The following is a 17,964-nucleotide window of genomic DNA, read 5'->3' on the forward strand; positions in this document are numbered from 1 at the left end:
AGTCGGGGCTGGATGCTTCCCTTGCCTTGCGAACTTAGACAGGAGACAAAAGACACAACCCAGTCAGGAGGGTTTAGATGGAAAGGTGTGTATTGACAGAAGAAGGAACCTGGAGAAATTTGCTAGGGAAGAGTCCCAAGCAGGTGGCTGGGGTAGCATCACGTGGAGGAACAGAGGGAGCTTTAAAGCAGACGCCTGGTTAAGAAAGAATTCAGGGAGACCAGGGATGAGCCAGAACTCAGGGTAGCCAGTTAAAGGCTGTTTTCACTAACCTCTAGCTGAAATGTAGCATTACCTTCAGTTACGAACAGAAGGACAAGCCTCAGAAATATCTTCAGTACCTATGACTTCGCCGTGAATGGAAATCGCAGGTATTTTCAGATCGCATTATAGTTGTCAGAGATAACTTGAAATATCACTTATGTGCATCAATAATTAGAAATTGGAGTATGTATCAGAATTGCCACTAGATTTTATTTAATACAATAATATAGAAGAATAGATGTTATCTATCGCAATTTTCTAATATTGTGCTGCCTGTATTTCAATGTAATTGGTCATCTTTTTAGTCCTATGTATTTTACTGTGTGCATTGAAGCGTTATTCTGAGTCCACAAGACTGAGAAGGAGTCTGAGACATGAAACACGTTAAGAACCCTGCTTAAGGTCACTGAAGAGGCTTTGGTGCTATGTGAAAGGTACCATGAAGGCAGCAAGGGGTAATGATGAAATTGACATTGCCCTTGCCTTCCAGGAGCTTATAATCAAGTGAAGGGAGAGAGACAGGAATTAGCCCCTTTGCCCCTCTCCTTGTGCTTCCTGCTGCTTATTCCCATCAAGCAGACTACAGCACCTCCGCCAGCCATACGGTAGCTCTGTGGGATCTAGAAAAGGTACCTCTTCTCCAAGACACCTTCCTGGCACCTGCTAGAAAACTTCCCTAATACACGAAGCTACAGTGACCACGTAAGAACGGTGCCCCCAGGAGCAGTTACAACCCGAGACAAGGGCCTGACTGATGAATCTCCGCAGAGATACCAGGCGGATGAATCTCCGCCTCTTTACACACAAAGAGCAACTCCCTCATCCCCTGTACTCTATCATGCTGTTCTTTCCCCCAAACCCAAATGCAGCCTCAGACATCTTCCCAAGACAGTCAGGCTTGACACGAGATGAAAAGCATGTGTCCTCCCAGGCTTGGGGCTTTACCCCTTGTGAGAAACTTGTATTTTCATGGGACATTCTGGAAACTAAAAAAGCCTCCAAGGCTTCAAGGAATGAATCCCTAAGGGTGAAAGGGAAGGCGTAAAGCAATGGATCTCTAATACTGAAAGTACGGGAAATACCTTTGGTCAGGTAACCCTTACATTATACGACATCAGTTGTTCTCAAAGGGCTTATTTTGTCCGCCAGGGAACATTTGGCAATGTCTGGGGAACTTTTGATTGTCACGCTGGGGCACAGGCAATGCTACTGGCATTTACTGGATAGAACCAGGAATGCTGCTGAACATCACACAATGCACAGGACAGCCCTCCACAGCAAAGAATTATCTGGTCCAAACTGTCGACAGCGCCACAGTTGAGGGAACCCTATGCTAACCCCATGCTTGGCTTCCTATTCTCCCAGCAGCTGCTCAGAAGTTGCCCAGATAGAGAATGTCAGGGTCTGGCGTATATCTGACCAGAAAAGCAAAAGCCAGCCACCGGTCGAGCGAGGAACCACGAGTGTCCACACCCACGGCCTGCCCCCGCACACTCACACGGCCGGCCCAAGTACTGCAGTAATCGCTTTCTAAACCTGATTTCACAATTATGGCTCTACTATCTCCCTTGGGCAATCTGAAAATATTTACTAAGGCACCAAAGTCCCTTTGGAAATTTCCAGGCAGACAAGACTCAAAATTGCAGCTGGCCCTTTTAGACAAGAAAGGGAAGCGGGCAGAAGGGAAGCATTTGATCCAGGGAGGCTAGAGTGGACTCTGCTACCGCAGGCCATCAGCAGCTTGTACCTGCTGGTCACTTCATTTACAGATAAAGCGATTGGTCCTCTGGCTTCCAGTAGGTAACTGACCCTCAGCAAAGGGCTAATGCATGACAGGGCAGCGGGTCAGAAGCCACTTTCCACTGGCTTCCTGCTCGGAGTCAGGGAATGTGGTGGGTGTGTTCTCTGACTCCCATTCTGACACTTCACCCTTAAAATCCCCGGCGAGCACGGAATGAGAGTTCTGGCAATTTCTGGGGAGAAAGAAAAACGATATGGAGAATCACCAGTGCTTTTCCTCTACCCTCTTGTCCCCTGTCAATGGAAAAAAAATGGTTTTAAATGTAATCACTTATTTTTAGATGGGCCAAACCATTACCTCTAAGACATCAGATTTTCTGGTTTTCAAAAGAAAACACATAGTTGGCTTAGATAGTGAGGATGTAACGAGAAAACCGTAGAGTAGCAAAATTCAGTATGCGAGCGCTTCAGCAAATGTCAGCCTCCATCTTAGCAGCCCAGAAAAGAGTGAAAAGGGAGTCTCACGCTTTACTGATGTTTTTTCATGCACTGTGCCTTCTTTTTTAAAATTTTTATTGAAATATAGTTGCTTTACAATGTTGTGTTAGTTTCGAGTGTACTGCACAGTGATTCAGTTATATACATGTATAATATTTAACTGAATATATATAGATAGATAGATTCTTTTCCATTATAGGCTATTACAAGATATTGAGCATAGTTCCCTGTGCTCTACAGTAGGTCCTTGTTGCTATCTAGTTTATATATAGTAGTGTGTATATGTTAATCCCAACCTCCTAATTTATCCTTCCCTCTACCCCCCTTTCCCCTTTGGTAACCATACGTTTTCTATGTCTGTCTATTTCTGTTTTGTAAATAAGCTCATTGGCATCATATTTTAGATTCCACACATACATGATATCATATGATATTTGTCTTTGTCTGATTTACTTCCCTTAGGTATGATAATCTCTAGGTCCATCCATGTTGCTGCAAATGGCATTGTTTCATTCTTTTTTATGGCTGAGTAATATTCCATTGTGTATATATACCACATCTTCTTTATCCATTCATCTGTCAATGAATGGACATTTAGGTTGCTTCCACGTCTTGGCTATTGTAAATAGTGTTGCTATGAACACTGAGGTGCATGTATCTTTTCGAATTAGAGTTTTCTCTGTATACATGCCTAGAAGGTTTACTGTTCTGAACTGCTAGCAACCAGACAACAGTTACTTCTTTAGCTGAAGGATTCCTAGAACCTTCAAGACAAACACAACCATACTTCTATGGTTATAGAATAGATATAGAGTCTAGAGCAGGAGTCAGCCATGTCTTTCTATAAAGGGTCAGAGAATAAATATTTTAGGCTTCGCAGGCCGTATGGTCTCTGTTGGAACTACTCAGCTCTGCTGCTGTAGTATGAAATCAGCCATAGAGCACGCATTAATGAATGGGAATGGTTGTGTTCTGATAAAACTTTAGTGTGGGCACTGAAATCTGAACTTCATATAATTTTCACATGTCATGAAATTTTTTTTTTTTTAATTTCCAACCATTTACAAATGTACTAACCACGTATTGCTCACAGGCCTTATGAAAGAGAGACTGCAGGCCAGACTTGGCTTGTAGATTGCTGCTTGCTGACTCTGGTCTAGACAGAAAATTGGAATTTCCAATCATTCTTCATTCTGAAGGTACTTTGTAAAATTGATTTTCCTTCTCGTCTCATTATGATTCTGAAATCACACGAGTAAAATTGCTAAATGAAAAAACAAACAAACAAACAAGAGAAATCAATCAACCATCACAGCATTCTCAACCAAAACACCCTGGCTGTGAATGAGCTGGCTGTGAGCTCCGCATGACTCACGGACAACAGACCACAAGGCCCCATCTTGCTCAATGCAAGATATATGGCCTGCTGAAGTCTAGCATTCCAGTGATATTTGCAAAATCACCCAGTGTGAACAATGTCCTTGTTTAGTCTTCGCAATCTCATATTATTCACAGGTTGGGCCAGGGGAGGGGGGTGAAGGAGGGCTGGAAAATGTCCCAGTTTCTGAAATCCAGTTGTCCTCTGCCCTCCAACACACATGAATCCATTTCTTATTCTCCAGAAAGGATACGTCTAGTGGGTTTCTTGAAAACACATTAATGTATTGATGAGGTCCTCTTGGCCTTCCAGTACATGCCCTATCTTCCTACAAACTTATTACTATTTAAAACCAATGAGTATTGATAGACTGGGAGTTTGGGATTGACATATACACACTGCTATGTTTAAAACAGAAACCAAAAAGGACCTACTGTATAGCGCAGGGAACTCTGCTCAATGTTGCATAATAACCTAAACAGGAAAAGAATTTGAAAGATAGATACATGTATATGTATAACTGAATCACGTTGCTGTACACCTGAAACTAATACAACACTGTTAATCAACTATATCCCAATATAAAATAAAAAAATTTTTTAAATAGAAAAAAAATGAAATAAGAAAGGGAAAAAAATAAAGTAAAACCAATGAGTATTTTCACACTCACATGGAAGAGTGAAACACAGACCCAGAAAAAGTGTGTTCTAAACTCGGTTGTGAATGCAGCATATATGTGAAGTGGATGAGCTTGACAGATAAACTACAGGACGCCCAGTTAAATCTGAATTTCAGAAGAACAACAGATCATTTTTTAGTATAAAAGTGTGTCCCCTGCAATAACTGGGCATCCTATAATTTTAGTTGCCAAATGTGATAACGCTAGTAGAGGCTAGAGAAAAAAGGAACTAGGCTGGAGTGGTAGGTATTTATTAGGGAAAAGCAAGAATTTGTTATAGGTTTGGGAGGGGCATTCATTATGAAAGAGTTACCCACCAAAGACTGGGAACTGCAGTTTCCTGTTCTGGTTAACCCTCTCACCCCAAGTGGTTTTCAGAATCCTTAAAGTCAGGGTGCAAGGTGGGGCCTTTACATTCCAATGTGTACTGAGTTAAAAAGACAGTGTTTCCTGGGGGAGTCCTGAGGGCTGATGGACTGTTCTGCATCCTGGGTGTGCTGGCAGTTACACAAATCTACACGTTACAAAATTCAGAGATGTGTACATCAAAAAGGTCATTTTGCTCTATATTAATTATTATTATTATTTTTTTAAGGAGTGATTCCAGTTGTTACTTCTTACAGAGAATTTGCGAGTTGATCCAGCATGCTGGATAAGGAACGGATTTAAGTAGCAATCTTGACTCTAACCTGAGACTATGGTTTTTTTATAGGGTCCCCATCCAGAGGGCCCTCGATGGGCTTTTGGCAGGTCCCCCACCAATTTGCCCAACAGACCTAAACATACCTACATCTGACTTAGCTTCAGGCTGAAACACTACTACCCTATCACCTCCACATACTACTGGCTTTAAAATTAAATAAAAATGCTGTGAAAGGCAGAAATGGGAAACTGGGGGCCCGAGGTGGGTGTAGGGAGTGGGGTCAGGGGTGAGGAATGAATCCAGCCCACACACTGTATGAAAATCTCACTGTGTTTGGTTTGGCCCACACAGTGTTTCAATGGTTATGAACATATCAATATCAACAGACTTCCTTCAAAAGCTGGATTTCTAGACGCCTTGAAGAATAGAAGATCTCAGACTTATATTCCCACAAAGTACCCATCAGCTGGAGTTGAATGCTGCCTGCCCTCTGGGGAACCCACCCTCTACGTTCACCACAGTCCCACAAGCTCAGCCACCAGGTCCACCTGACACCTGTGCACAACTGAGATTTTTAACGCCCAGTATAAGGCACTCAGCAGGGTGTCTGGCCCATGGGAAGCTCTCAGGAACTGGGAGACCCTTCCTCCCTCCCCCTAAAAGAAAGCTACAGGATCAAGTTACCATCTTTGACTTGCTTTCTGAGCCCTGGGGTGCCCTGTCTCCCTATAGGGGAGAGGTTCTCCTCCTGTTCCCCCCCCCCTCCCCAATGCTAAGCCATTCTGCTTCCAGCTTTTCTCTGTGGACCCAGGCTCAGGGCAGATGGAGAGCTGGAATCCTCCAGAGGCAGTGATATGTCAAGATTGAGAGCGATGATGGCGGAAAGGGGAGAGAGAGGAGGGTAACTGAGCAATTACTTTTTTTTTTTTAAATGAATATGTTGAAGTCCTAACTCTTAATTAATTTATTCCTGCTGTGTTAGGTCTTCGTTTCTCTAGTTGTGGCAAGCGGGGGCCACTCTTCATCGCGGTGCGCGGGTCTCTCACTATTGCGGCCTCTCTCATTGCGGAGCACAGACTCCAGATGCGCAGGCTCAGTAGTTGTGGCTCACAGGCCTAGATGCTTCGCGGCACGTGGGATCCTCCCAGACCAGGGCTCGAACCCGTGTCCCCTGCATTAGCAGGCAGATTCTCAACCACTGCGCCACCAGGGAAGCCCTGAGCAATTACTTTTACCTTCGCCTCCTCTGTGTTGTCAGGGCCAATGCTTTCTCTTCATCGTGGCCATCATATCCAATGCTGATGGGATGGACATCTGTCATTCTCACTCCCGTGTGAATAAGGATGGGGAGTGATCAGGCTGCCAAAGTCTCATTTCTAGTAGCTGGTACCATTAGAGAGTACATTCTACAGCCAGCCTCCAGGACCTGCCCTGCCTTCCGACCCATCCCCACAGACCTATCCCAGCTGTTGTTAAATATCCTTTGGGTTTTGCTGCAAGTTTTATTTGATGACCAGCACTAAATTCTGAACACGTATGCTCAGACTTCACTGTTCATGAACAAGGCTGCCTATATACCACCTGGAAAAGAAAAATGGGCACTCAGATGATGGGCTCATCACTATCTAGAGTGTGTTTTTGCTTCCTGGATAAGCAGTATTTCTTTTCAAGGCCATTCACATTAGCTTCAAGCTTTCCAGATCTTTTTTTTAAACTGATCATTTTTTCCCCCAGCTTTAAGGTATGATTGACAAATAAAAGTTGTATATATTTACAGTGTACAACATGATGTTTTGATATGCATTGTGAAATAATTATCACAGTCAAGCTAATTCACATATCCATCACCTCACACAGTTACCATTTTTGTGTGTTTAATGACAACACGTGAGATCTACTCTCTTAGCAGATTTCAAGTATATAATACATGATTATTAACCACAGTCACCATGCTGTACATTAGGTTTTCAGAACTTATTCAACTTATAACTGGAAGTTATACCCTTTGATCAACATCGCCCCCTTTCCCCCACTTCTCAGCCTCTAGTACCCATCACTCTCCTCTGTTACTATAAGTTCAATGGTTTTTTTTTAGATTCCACATATAAATGAGATTATAGGTATTTATCTTTCTGTGTCTGGCTTTTTTCACTTAGCAGAATGCCCTCCAGGGTCCAACCATGTTGTCACAAATGGCAGGACTTCCTTCTTTTTAAAGGCTAAATAATATTCCACTCTGTATGTACCACCTTTTCTTTATCCAATCATTTGTCAATGGACACTTAGGTTGTTTTCATCTCTTGGCTACTGTGAATAGTGATGCTGTAATGAACATGGGAGTGCATCTATCTCTCCAAGATAGTGATTTTATTTCCTTGGGATGTATACCCAGAAGTGGGATTCCTGGACCACATGGCAGTTCTATTTTGAATTTCTTGAGGAACCTCTACACTCTTTTCCACTTTTCAGATCTTATATGTCTCACAGTCCCACTGGGGCAAGGAAATTTTCAAACCATTTCCCAACCCATTAGAGGCAGCAAGTATCATCAACCCAAGCTGACAAGTCAGGCCAGAGAAACTCTGTTTAAGATGAACCAGGAGGGACTTCCCTGGCAGTCCAGTGGTTAGGACTCCGTACTTCCAGTGCAGGGGTCACGGGTTTGATCCCTGGTCAGGGAACTAAGATCCCACATGCCGCACAGAACGGCTAAAAATAAATAAATTAATTAATTAATTAAAAAGTAAATAATCTACTACTCACAATAAAGATTATCCTCAACCATATTGTTTAAAAAAAAGAAAAAGAAAAAGATGAACCAGGAGCCCGGGGGGAGCCTCTGGATTGACCCCATGCCTCTCGGCCGAAAGGTACCTCTCTCAGCTTCCCTATCCATCACATAAGGACATGCATCTATCACAGCTGCCCCAATCCTGAAGCCCCATGTGGTACTTACTGGTCTCAAAAATTGTTTGCACTATTACTCAAACTCGGAGAAAGAGGATCCCCTGGCTACCACCAAGGGGTTAAGTTTTCAAGCATATGTTTTTCTCTTAAGAATAACGTTTTTTTAATAACCCTCAAAGTTTTAAGTTTCAGCCCTGAACTAAAAAATAAAGTGAATCCTCAGATGACTGGTTATAATTTAGAAGGGGGGAAAAAATCCCACCCACCTAGAATAGTAAGTAAATCGGTATAATGTAGCAAAGAACTAAGGGCAGGTTTTACAAATGCCTTGAAGACATTTTGGAGGGCACAGACTGTCAAGAGCCTGGAAGCCCGCAGGGTAATGAAGTAGGCTGCCAGAGGGGATATGATGAGGGGTAAGATGTGTTCTGAGGTCTGGCTCACAGCCTTTGCATCTACAGCTAGGGCTTTCACCTTGGGGCGCATGTGGCTTTTCATTCCCCTTCCATTTTATGCGAGGGGAAGGGACCAGGTTCCCTATTCCTTTCTTCTAGCTAAGCTCAGAGGATGCTATAGGAGCATTGATACTAGAGTCAAAGACTAGCCCCGCAATATTTTTAATATAAGTTCAGCATTATGTAAATAGGCTATAGGCTTGTCTCTGTCTGTCTCTCTGTGTATTTGATAATCTCCTTTTGTGGATTCTAATTCAACATGAGACTAATGGAAAAGACTGACATACCCATTAACCAAGGGCATATGTAGCTCCAACATGCTCCCCCACCCCCCCAAACCTCTGCTTCTGCCGGCATTTCCTGCCAGAAATAGGTCTCAGCTGTGCGGTATTCGCCCAAACCCAGCGCTCAAGTGCAAACTTGCCTCTATGAAGCGCCCATGCTGGGCGGCCATCACCCAACAGTCTGTCCGTGTTCTCTTAGGTCTCATCCTGCACAGTGTGGCCTCTGTGCTTTGTGTTTTAGGACAAATAAGAGCCTGGGTGAGGCTGAATCCATCTGAATATGAAGGGTTGGTTCAAACAATGGATGCTACAATTAGGATGAGGGAAGCCTGGAGGACATCTTGACAAGAATAAACTCCTCTTTGATATGCCAGTGACAAGCCTGGCTTGTGCACACAGACTGGCTTAGGATAGAATCACTAACCATCATTAAGTAAATGAACCTCACTTGCTTGCTCATCCTGACCTCCTACTAGAGTTGCTCACGTGAGAAGCAGCTGCGTTGAGGATCAGGCCTGAAGGCTGGAGAGGCTGCCACAAGACTTGATTAGCTGATCTGCTCTGGGACTTCTCCATCTATAGCACCATGATATGTAGCATGTATATTTCTCAAAGGGGCTCCCACTGTACTGCTGGATATCTGCTCTGTTGCATGACTTCTTGTCTCACTGAGGTGCCCCCTAAGGCCTCCCCAACTGAATTTTATAGCCCTTGGTTTTGATCAGCCAATCCCAATCCCAAGCATACCCTTGAAACAGGTGTCTTCAATTTTACTTTATTTAACTAGATTAAGACAAGTACCCAAGACAAACAAGATCTCCTCTGGATTAGTCACTTGATGTAAGAGGAACACAACTATACCACTTTCCAACTGAGCTAGGTTCAGGCTCTCACTAATTAAGACTTGAATTTGGTCTTTCATTCCATTTCACCTCTTTAAAATAGACACACTTCACAAACTCCTGGGCATGTCACAGTGGGCGTGTGCCACTCATGAAGACCCAGACCATCCTCTCCCTTTGCTACTGGTCTTCTACCACATCCCCACGGGTTTTCCACGTGTATTCCCCAGAACAGCAGCTGCAGCTGGGAAGAACAAACCCTGGGAACCTGTTAGAAATGCAAATTCTCAGGCTCCACCCCAGATCTACTAAATCAAACACTCTGGGAGTGGGACCCAGCAATCTGTGTGTTTAAGGAGCCCTCCATGCCCTTCAGTGCATGATCCTAATGCACTGAAGTTTGAGAATCACAGTTCTACACCACTTCTGGCCCAAAGTCTACGCCCAATAGCAGTTGCTGCCATTATTAGTAGTCCTGAGCCCAGCTCCATCTCCCCACATTGTCTACTTGAGGCTGACAACAAATCAAAACTCAAGCACCTGGGTAACACGTGCTGGCTCAATGTGCCTACCTTGCTCTTAAAGGTGCTTCTAGGATAACAGGAATTTCCCACATCAAGCTGCTGTCTTCTAAATTTCTCTGTTAATTTTGAGATAGCAATCTCCTACCTAGATGTGAACTTTGAGTTACAATAATGTCAGTGGTTGCAAGGAGCTCATTTAATATAAAAAAGTATGGCGGGGGGGACTTCCCTGGTGGCGCAGTGGTTGAGAATCCGCCTGCCAGTGCAGGGGACATGGGTTCGAGCCCTGGTCCGGGAAGATCACACATACCATGGAGCAACTAGGCCGGTGCACCAAAACTACTGAGCCTGCACTCTAGAGCCCGTGAGCCACAACTACTGAAGCCCACATGCCTAGAGCCCGTGCTCCACCATGACAGAAGCCACCGCAATAAGAAGCCTGCGCACTGCACCGAAGACCCTATGCAGCCAAAAATAAAGAAATAAAAAATATAGGAGGGCTTCCCTGGTGGCGCAGTGGTTGAGAGTCCGCCTGCCGATGCAGGGGACGTGGGTTCGTGCCCCGGTCCGGGAGGATCCCACATGCCGCAGAGCGGCTGGGCCCGTGAGCCATGGCCGCTGAGCCTGCACGTCCAGAGCCTGTGCTCCGCAACGGGAGAGGCCACAACAGTGAGAGGCCCGTGTACCGCAAAAAAACAAAAAAAGGAAATATGCACTATTTTTCCAATGATCCAAACATTTGTACACCAAACTCATAAAGCCCTATTGAAAATGCACCTGATTTTGTAACATTTTGAAAGATCTCAGGGGAGCTGGTACTACCACTTCACAGCATCCTTATGAAATCCAAACAAGTCCACGCATAAGGAAAGCACATGGTAATGTTCAAAGCTCTACCTACATGTGGAGGTCACGAAAGGTCAACCCGTTGGCCAAAAGGAATTTTGTTGTGCCCACGAATTTTTTAAAAGCTTTTAAGCTACTTGATGCTATTCTTTTTGAAACGGGAGATCTCACATTTTAAAAAGGAAGATTTCTGGCTTCTCTTGAGAATCAGTTGATGTGACAACATAGGACCCACGTTCTCACCTGGTATAAATTAACTGTACCTTCACTGAGAAGTGATATCTGCTCTCCAGGTCCTTAACGATTTCCCACTCAATCCGTGTCAATCATTTATGTTACAGGCTGGCTCTCGGGTCCTTTTGGGTTTGCAACTCCTGTCGACCATAAACAATCCTTTCCATTGTTATTATTAGTATCCTCCTGCACTGCAAACTCTCAGGTGTTACTATACTCATGAAATTTCCCAGTTTGGCAATTCACCAGTTGAGGTGAAAAGAATTCATCTTTCACCGAATTCATCTTTCACCCTTTGCGTCCATTTTCTCCATAAAGATGCATGTGTTATGATTTGTTGATTCACTTACTATAAACAGAAAACTTTTGTTGACTGTTTTCTGTACCCCTGCTCTGAGTATTTCCCACAAAATATCTCAAATAACCTTCACAACAATTTCATGAGGTGGGTATTATAATTATCTCCAACTTACAGATGAGAAAACCGAGGGCCAGCAAGGTCTCACAGATACTAATAGAAAAGCTGGGATGTGAGCCAAGGCTTTCGTACACCTGAATCCACGCTTGTTACTCACCAGACTGTGAGGTACTGACAGCCCTGGGGACCACCGTCTCTGTGCACCGATGCCATTTGTTGCCTCAGTCAACATCACACTACATGATGATCAACTCTCACTGCCAAGGAAGTTGATCAACATCCCCCAAAACGATCAGTGACGAAACGTGGGTAGTTCAAAGGACGAATAGCAGTGGTCCACAAAGCACTGGGTAGCCCCAAAGAAATGCAGAGAAGCCTTCACTGAGCCCTGTTTTTCTTCTAAATATTAACAAATCATAACCCACAAGCCCCCCTGCTTGGCTTTTTAAATGATGACTGCTCTATTTCACAGGGGACTTGCCAGAGCAGCTACTCTTTGTCCCAAGAGGCTAAAGCCTGATATACTCAGAGGTATAAATAAATGGTCAGAGAGGTGTATGGCCCTTGGGCATATCTGTGTAAGGCCTGCCTTGTCACTCCCAGACCTGGCAATGACACTGAATGGGCCCTCAGTGGCTGAGCGGCTCTGCAGAGTCAGCTGGGGCAAACTCTTCCTTGGCACCAATGTCCTGAGCAAACCATTTTTTAAGCCTCAACTTGAACTTTTAGAAGCAGGGTACCATTTATGTAGAAGAAGATAACAAATGACTGGGATCTTCAATTCTCCAGCCCTTTACCAGCTGCCTGCCAACGACAGAGGTTCATGTACAGGGAGGGTCCCCCCAAGAATCACAGTTTTTGTTACTACAGGTCTTGGGCTTGGGTCTCTAGAACCCCTGAGGGCTCCCTGACCTGGGAAGCTGGGCTGGATCACACGCAGATGGCAGCCAGGACTTTTGCCCAAGCCATGCAGGCCAACCGAAGCGGCCTGAATCAGCGCGGGCTGACTGGCCTCCTTAGCCTTCGGTCCCCACCGCAACCCTGGCACTCAAGGTCTTACTGCTCAGAGGCAAGAAGAACACTGAGAGATGAAGCCAAGGAAATGCCAAGAGTGTTTTTTTGTGGGTAAAAGGCAGAACCAGCCTAAGCCACCCACCTACATCTGGGCCTTCTCAGGACAGAGAATGGGGTCAGGTGGGAGCCACAGGCCACTATCTGTACCCTCTGGGGGAGAATTTTAAGAGGGAGAGGGGTCCAAAGTGAAATCCCCCAAAAGGCAGATTCCACAGAGTCATGGCTAGGCCCACATACCCCCAAGCTCACCCCTCTCCCCACCGCGAGCTCAGAAGGATCCTAGGGGCAGCTCCAGCCCCTAGCACAGCACCCCTCCAAGGCTAGACGCGCCACTAACACGAGGAATCAGGAGCCAGGAGAGAGATAACAACTTTTCCACACCTCACTGTGTGAGCCCAGATGCCTCTGTATACTCGACTGTAAAGTGGAGACAATGAGACCTGCCCAGCGCAGCTCAGAATTAAGGTATCACGTGCAGGTTTTTGTAAAGTGCTGTACAAATGCCAAAGATCGTTTTTATTATTCGACAGAGTCTGAGTTCTCATTAAGTGACAACATTCCCTAAAGAGCCAGTGTAGGTTGGATTGGCACCTCATATCTCAGTAAATATGGACACACTCACATGTGTCCGTATTTTCTATGTCTCTGAGGGCTTTTGCCCACAATGACCACTGAAACGTTCAGTTATCTTCACCAGGGCCCAAGGAAGACTCTCTTCCTCTCGGATGTGCAGACATAACAACATCCTCCCCTCAAACTGGTTTCTATTGAGACACAGTGGTTTGTTCTCCAAGGGAATGTTACTCACTCGGTTAGAACTCCCATTGGGTATTTCCATGCACTGAAACCCAGCTTGGAAGACTCTCAAAAGGATGTGGCCTCCTGGTTTGTCTCAGCCTTTCCTGATGCTACTGAATCAGTCTGCTTCTGCCTCATCCGCTCACACAGAGGCTGCCGAACCACCCATTGAGCTCGTGGGAAGAGTACGAGATGCTGCCACCGTCTTGTGGGGAGCCAATCCTGGCAGTGGTCAATAAAGGGGCTCCAGTGCCCTCCAGTGTGGGTTCTGATTCTGGCCTTGACACTTTCTGTTAAAGTCGGGCTCTTTAAAACGTGGACAATATAGACGTTCCTCCCCCATCAGCTTATTAGGATTAAATGGCATCATCTGTGTTCAAATGCACTCGAGTCTCCTTGCTGAGTTGGTGCCTTTGGCTCCTGACTTAACTTCTTCATGTGTTTCGCTTTCCCTTTCTTATACTAACTATTTCAAATCAATAATAAACTAACAACAAGCAAGTGAATAAACACCTTCTGCTCATTGGGAAGTTACTGTGTTATTTTACATTTTTTTTTCAACCTTCAAGACTTGCTCAAACATCTCCTCTCTTGGAAAGTGCTCTATAACTCCTCCAGGTCAGCTTACCTGCTCCAGGTGTGTGCTCATTTGCATAAGTATTCCTGCTACTGAATAGTAATTGTTTATGTTAGACTATTAACAACTTAAGATTTTTTTTTTAAAGAACACACGTCACAAGAGCCCTGCTGAATAGAAAATGGTCAATAAATGGCAACTGTATTATTATTCCCTGAATGATTACCCGCATTCATTGTGCTATAGAGGCATCTTGCTGTCTTCTAAAATTACAACTTTGGGAGAGTCCCTACGGATGGAGGGAGCATCTGGGGGTAGAGACACTTGTCAAGATGGATTTGCTCCTCTTTTGGCAGGAAGTAGGCTGAGATTCATCTTTTCTCATTGATTAGTCTCTGGACACAACTGGAAGATTCAATTAAAGCACTATAGTTTCTGAGTATTTAACTCCCTTGGGGGGAAAACAAATCCCACAGATGATCATGTGGCTAGTAGGTCATAGGACATCTGTCCCTTTTAGAACTTAAGTGTGCGAAGGGTAAGGTCTTCCCTCTGATGGCTGAAACGTGGGGACACTGACTTTTTGGTATTGCCAGTCCCTTCCGAGAGGCAATACTTTGTAAATACCTACTGCATGACTGGATGGATGGATCCTCCAGTCACATCTCTGCACCTGGTCTGAGGAGCTAGCGAAATTGACACCGGGCTGAGCTCTGGCCTTCAGTCGAGTAAAGGAAAGGATAAAGAAGGCTATTTAGACTCTTTCTGTTTCAGAGATGTTGCCTCTCACCCTCACAGGACAAGGCAGCAGTGTAGACAGGAATTGGGGGCCCTAGCTCAAGACCATCTACTGGCCCCTGCATGCCAGTCCTTCACCTGCACCATATCTAAACCTTACAGCCAGCCCCTGAGGTAGAACTCAGGAGCCCCCTTTACAGATGAAGGAACCAAGGTCCGGACTAAAGAGTACCCAAGAGTCTACAGATTAGAATCTCCAGCTATCTGCCCTTCCTCTTGGAGAGGAGCCAAGTTGGTGAAGAGATAAAGAATCATTCTCTTCCTCCTGGGGGGAAGCGGGGTGGCGGGGGGATGAACTGGGAGATTGGGATTGACATATATACACTACTATGTATAAAATAGATAACCAATAACAAAAAACAAACAAACAAAAGAATCATTCTCCTCCTCCTTCACATCTCCAGAGAGATTTCAGGAGGGCTAGGCTCTGGCGGCAGCCTCGTGAGCTCCTGAGGGTCCCCTGAGAACCCCAGGAAGGCGGCAGAAAGAGGCAAGTTGGCAAAATTTGGAGAGTATGCATTAGACCAAAGCACGGCACAGAACTATTTACTGATGTGGTCACAAGCCCCTCCACCCCATCTCAATTCTCTGTCTCTTTCTCTGTCTGTCTGTCTGTCTGTCTGTCTCTCTCTCTCTCTCTCACACACCGTTAATTCGATGTTAGAAAGTCTGCACTAATAACAACAGATATATTCATTGAGGCCGAATCATTCATGAGAATCATCAACACCTTCCCAGGTACAGGACAAACTCAATTCCGCAACTGAACAGGCATTAGAATTCCAGCAGACTGGCTAGATCTTTCTTGAAAGTCCATTTAGCCTCTGCTGGGATTACCCAGCCCCATTCGGAAAAGGGTGGCCCAAGTGTAAGCTGCTACTGGCTCCCCGTTCAGAAAGCAAGTCCTTTCATGAGGCTCAGCTGTTCCTCAGGCATCCAGTAAAGCTGGTCATGCAAAGGCAGAGAATGTGACAACTGTTGGAAACCTTCGGCGGCCTCCGATGGGAGCAACTGAACCTTCTCCGGAGCAGCCACTTCATGGACAGTTAAAGCAGCCTATTATTCAGTTTATATAAAGCACCCACCAGCGACATGGCACCAAGAACGGAATATCTCCATTCTTAGCAAGTTCATGACATACTGGCCACACTGCTGGGCCACCAACTCTAGAAACCGTAAACAACCTCACTAACCATCAAAATACACATACTCAGAGGGAAAGGGAAAGAAAAAAAAAAAGCCTTCCTGAGTTCTGAGGACCAAGTTCAAAGATTGCCCAATAGGCAAAAAAGCCATAGCATTCAACAGTGCCAACAGTCTCTCTCGCTTCAGCTGTAAAGTCTCCAAGACATTTTAAGATTTGAAGACTTTGATAAAGAGGATCTCAGAGCCACAGAGACCACATCAAACGCTTCTTTAAAAAAGAAGAGTCTGTATGCATTTCCCAGTGAAGGATCCGTCCAAAGGGTTTTAAAAACACTTTAATATACTTTGCTTCCAAAACATTACACACCATTTCTCCAACAAATTTACATGTGTTTCCAGGGAACTCCTGGACCCAAAAGAAAAAAAAAAAGTACTTAGGTAAAAGAATGTCTGGCGATTCTTTTATGCCAATATGTTAAGAGACCTCTTTTAATTGCTATTATTTCATATAGCAGCAGTAATCATTCCCTCATCTGAAAAGGAAATATATAATCCAGCTGCAGTGGCTCCAGTAAAAATACCACATCTGTGGATCACTGGCAGCACTGTGGCAGGATTGCTCAAATTTAGGCAGCTTTCGAGCTCTTTTATACCCAAGATGCACATGGGTACACTTTTCTGAGAGTGCACATAAACTTTGCCAAAACTGGTTGCTCCTTTGTATGCTGAAAATAGGTTTTCAGATGATCCACACCTAGAAGAAGGAGGCTCTCTTGGAATATTATTTCCAGGACCCAGTTGTTCTAAGAAGTCCCCAGACCACCCGCCCCCCACCCACCCACCCAGGGTGATGGCTTGCGCCAGTGCCCTTGTCAATATCAAACAGAACAGGGAAAATGAACACTCCCGCTTTCAGGGAGGAGGTTCTACCGCGTGGCTGGCAGTGGAGCTGATTGCTGGTTTTCCACTTAGCACACCAACAGCTTCCGCAGAGTGGATGGCAGCCACCGTTCTGGTGACCGTTCCCGCCATTCTCCAGTGTCTGAAGTCAGAGTATTACTGAGCACTGGGTGGTAATATTCCAGGAATCGCCCCCCCACCCCCACCCCCACCCCTCATGCTCCTGTTTAGTCTTTCCCCAAAGCCCAGTAGCAAGCATCTTATTTCTAAGCCAATCTTCCACATTCAAATCCCCAGCCCAAAGCGCGCCCTGGGGCTTTCCATCTACAGACCATAAAGGAAAAAGCAGCGTAGCTGAGCCTTGACAGACTTTTATCCCCAAAACACATGTCCTGCGGCTACTGTGCTGGAATGTCGATGGCCCCGAAGCACTCGGGGTCCTCTTCCATCCCAGACAATAGAGCAAGAAAATAAAATGAAAGTGGACTTACTGCTATGGCTTGCAGCCTTTCCTTGTGCAATTCCGCCTCTGCCATCCTGGAGAAGGGCACACAGGGAGGAAAGGAAGAAAGAAAAACAAAACACACGCTGTAGTCACCTAAGGAAATTGATGGACACCCCGGGGGGACTTTGCTAGAAACCCAGGGAGAGCCGAGGGGCGTCCGGGGATCCGCTTCGGAGGTGGCGGGCAGAGCTGTGTGCGCGGCTGGCTCGCCCGGCTCAGCCTCTGGCCCCCGCCCGCCCGGCCGCCTGGCTGCGCCCCAGCGCCGCCGCTCCCTGCATCTCCCCGCCGCCCGCCGCGCCAGTCGGGGACGTGGGCCACTGGCAGCAGCCGGGAGGGCGCGCTCGCCCAGCGCTCGTCCTCCGCCCTGACGTCTCCGCGCCTCGCTCCGCCCCTGGGGTGTGGGGGAACCCGCGGCCGCAGCCCCGGGCTGCTCTAAGCGGGCGGGAGACACCGG

The 17,964-nt window shown here is 45.7% G+C and overlaps 1 protein-coding gene across 2 annotated transcripts in view; it reads right to left on the bottom strand.

The window, feature by feature from the left end:
- Positions 1-17,715, bottom strand: part of LOC132523446 (paralemmin-2) — a 153,123-nt gene extending 135,408 nt beyond the window's left edge. For both annotated transcript variants that reach the window (XM_060154650.1, XM_060154651.1), the window contains exon 1: positions 17,497-17,715. In XM_060154650.1, coding sequence (XP_060010633.1) covers positions 17,497-17,541 — 45 coding nt within the window. In that variant the 5' untranslated portion in view covers positions 17,542-17,715. The remainder of the gene's footprint in view (positions 1-17,496) is intronic.
- Positions 17,716-17,964: the final 249 nt, after the last annotated feature.

The sequence above is a fragment of the Lagenorhynchus albirostris genome, chromosome 7 (assembly GCF_949774975.1).
Source record: "Lagenorhynchus albirostris chromosome 7, mLagAlb1.1, whole genome shotgun sequence".
NCBI lineage: Eukaryota > Metazoa > Chordata > Mammalia > Artiodactyla > Delphinidae > Lagenorhynchus > Lagenorhynchus albirostris.